A 3161-nucleotide genomic window follows, 5' to 3' on the forward strand; every position below is an offset into this window, starting at 1 on the left:
TACTGCTGAGGACAAGCAATACATCTCCCCAGGGGTTGGATAGCAAGGGACGGTGTCCTGATTCCGAGAAGGGCTGATGTCACTTGCTCGCAGATCCAGGAGAGCCCGAGCACCATCTCTCCAGGCACTGCGTCAGCCCCATGCGGCAGCACACCGAGCAGAAAATGTTTGGGGTTTAGTGCCAGGCAGACCTGATTTGGATTCCAGTTCTACCAGCTCCCAGGTGTGTAACTGCACAAGGTATTTCGTAAGTTTCAATTTGAAAGTGAAACTGAAGTCGCTCAGTCGTGTCTGACTCTTTGAGACCCCATGGACTGTAGCTCCATCCATGGGATTTTCCATGGCAAGAGTACTGGAGTGGGTTGCCATTTCCTTCTCCAGGGGATCTTCCCCACCCAGGGATTGAACCCGGGTCTCCTGCATTGCAGGCAGCTGCTTTTACCGCCTGAGCCACCAGGGAAGTAAGTTTCCATTTATTCTTATGCAAATGGACCTATTAATCCCAACTTCAGAGGCTGCTGTAAGGATTCAGTGTGCTAAAAATGTGGCTGGGTCCAGATAATTAGTTAGATTCCCAAAGAAGCGTGGCTCCTTGCCCTGAGCCTTGAGACAAGGCTGGTTTGGTATCTACCTGTGCAGGTGTCTTAGGGGTTTCTTGGGTGCTTGACTGTGAGCATCCTTGTGTTCCACTCCTTACCTCCTTCACCCCTGGTTGACACTACCTGGCACTGAAGGGCTTGGCTCCAGGATGTCTGTGAGGGTGCGGTCAACTGGAACATCGGGTCGTTCCCAGAACTGAGACAGGGTCTTCCTCTTCTTCCGCAGTAGCTTCAGCTGACCGAATTTGTTGGCACTCAGCGGGTTTTGGACGGGCCTGAAGTCTTTGTCGCCAAGCTCTTTGACCAAATTCTTGCTAGTACGCGCAAACAGGGAGGGCATGATGCTAGGAGTGCAGACGGGGAGTACAAAGTTCATTTGGGAGAAAGGGGGCAACCTCTGATAGATCCTTGATGTTTTTCCCCAAAGGAATGGACATGATAGGAGATGAATTTAGGTCTTAAACCAGACCCAGAAGGGCAACTACTACAAAATCTTATTTGTATGCGAATTTTAAATAGCTAAACTCGGGGAAGAAGCAGAGAGTATGATGGTGTCCAGGGGCTGGGGGGCGGGAAATGGAGTGATATTGGTCAAAGTGTTCAAAGTTTCAGTTATACTGGATGAAAAAACATGGAGATCTAATGTACAGAATGGTGACTATATAGTTAACACTATGGTATACTTGAAATATGCTGAGGATATATCTTAAGTGTTCTCATCACACACACACTAAAGGGAGTATGTGAGGTGGTGAAAGTAGAAAGTATTAGATGCTCAGTCGTGTCCGACTCTTTGCGACCCCATGGCTTGTAGCCTGCCAGGCTCCTCTGTCCATGGAATTCTCCAGGCAAGAGTACTGGAGTGGGTTGCCATTCCCTTCTCCAGGGGATCTTCCCAATCCAGGCATCGAACCTGGGTCTCCTGCATTGCAGGCAGATTCTTTACAGTCTGAGTCACCAGGGAAACCCATGTGAGGTGCTGGATATGTTCATCAGCTTTATTTTGGTGACCACTTTACACTGTATATACGTATATCAAAATATCAAGTTATAAACCTTAAATATGTAGAATTTTTGTCATTCATACCTCAATAAATCTGAAAAAAGGATTAAACAGATTTATTAAAAAGCACAAAAAGGAAGTAAATCCCAGGCAGTAATGTAGATGGAGCTCAGAGCCAAGAACTGCCCTGGAGATCCAAGTGTTTGAATTATCAGAGATCCAACCAGTCCATTCTGAAGAAGATCAGCCCTGGGATTTCTTTGGAGGGAATGATGCTGAAGCTGAAACTCCAGTACTTTGGCCACCCCATGCGAAGAGTTGACTCATTGGAAAAGACTCTGATGCTGGGAGGGATTGGGGGCAGGAGGAGAAGGGGACGACAGAGGATGGGATGGCTGGATGGCATCACTGACTCGATGGACGTGAGTCTGAGTGAACTTCAGGAGTTGGTGATGGACAGGGAGGCCTGGCGTGCTGCAATTCATGGGGTTGCAAAGAGTTGGACACGACTGAGTGACTGAACTGAACTGAACTGAAGTGGTAACTGAAACCAGTTACCACTTCCTGGTGTAGTACTTACTTATCACTTACTACCAGTGTAGTAAGGATGTGTGTATGCGTGCTCAGTCATGACTGGCTCTTTGTGACCCCACAGACTACAGCCTGCCAGGCTCCTCTGTCCATGGGATTCTCCAGGCAAGAATACTGGAGTGGGTTGCCATGCCCTCCCCCAGGGGGTCTTCCCGACCCAGAGATCAAACCCAGGTCTCCCGAATTGCAGGAGGATTCCTTATCATCTGAAAAACCCAAACAAATGCACCTCTGTTCATTTCACAAATCTACCCTGAACATTTCTGTCTCTGGCCAGAGTATAATATCTTCTCTTCTTGTTCATCCCCTGAGTCTCGAAATAGAACTTACCAGATTGTGTATTGTTTTGCCTTGTAGAAAAGATTCCAGTTGAGTAGGGTTGCTTCAGACCTCCTGATGTCAAGCCGAGTTTGACAAACTTCAGAGAGTAGATACATGTGACTCTACTCACTGTTTTCTCTCCACCAGTAAGTCTCTGACTCAATTTCCAATGCAAAATCCCGGAAAAACAAGCATACGATGGGCCCTCTTCTCTTCCAGGAGACTAGGGCCCGAGCTGAATTCTGGATCATGGAATCTAACCTTCTTAAGTCCTTATCAGCCAAAAGTCTGCGGCGTAGAATCAGGCAGTGCTTGGTTCTCTGTTTACTAGCATGTCTTGGAGCAGACTGGACAGAGATGTTGGGAAGTGATACTTTTTCCCTGGCGCAAAGAGAACTGGCTGAACGTCTTTGATTTATGCATTGATTAGTCATGGTGACTGTAATAACACACGTGGCTCACAGTTTATCTTAAGGGTCCTGTATGTAAAATGCAATCCTGGATCAGCGAGGAAGGGCCAAGAGTCAGCAATGCTGATTTACTGAAGATTTCAGAGGAGGGCGAGGTGGGGTAGGGGCATTGCACAACCCAGGTTAGTTTCTTGAGAATCCTCCATTAGTCATCTTTTGAGAGGTTTTCACGTAGAT

General features: G+C 47.3%; 1 protein-coding gene across 1 annotated transcript in view; it reads right to left on the reverse strand.

Annotated features, from left to right (window-relative positions):
* Positions 1-2863, reverse strand: part of LOC120879130 (gasdermin-C-like) — a 17331-nt gene extending 14468 nt beyond the window's left edge. Inside the window, exons 1-2 of the mRNA XM_040262180.1 lie at positions 2524-2863; positions 723-943 (exon numbers count right to left, since the gene is read on the reverse strand). Coding sequence (XP_040118114.1) covers positions 723-943; positions 2524-2630 — 328 coding nt within the window. The 5' untranslated portion in view covers positions 2631-2863. The remainder of the gene's footprint in view (positions 1-722; positions 944-2523) is intronic.
* Between the last annotated feature and the right edge of the window lie 298 nt (positions 2864-3161).

The sequence above is a fragment of the Oryx dammah genome, unplaced genomic scaffold (genome assembly GCF_014754425.2).
Source record: "Oryx dammah isolate SB20612 unplaced genomic scaffold, SCBI_Odam_1.1 HiC_scaffold_19, whole genome shotgun sequence".
NCBI classification, from domain to species: domain Eukaryota; kingdom Metazoa; phylum Chordata; class Mammalia; order Artiodactyla; family Bovidae; genus Oryx; species Oryx dammah.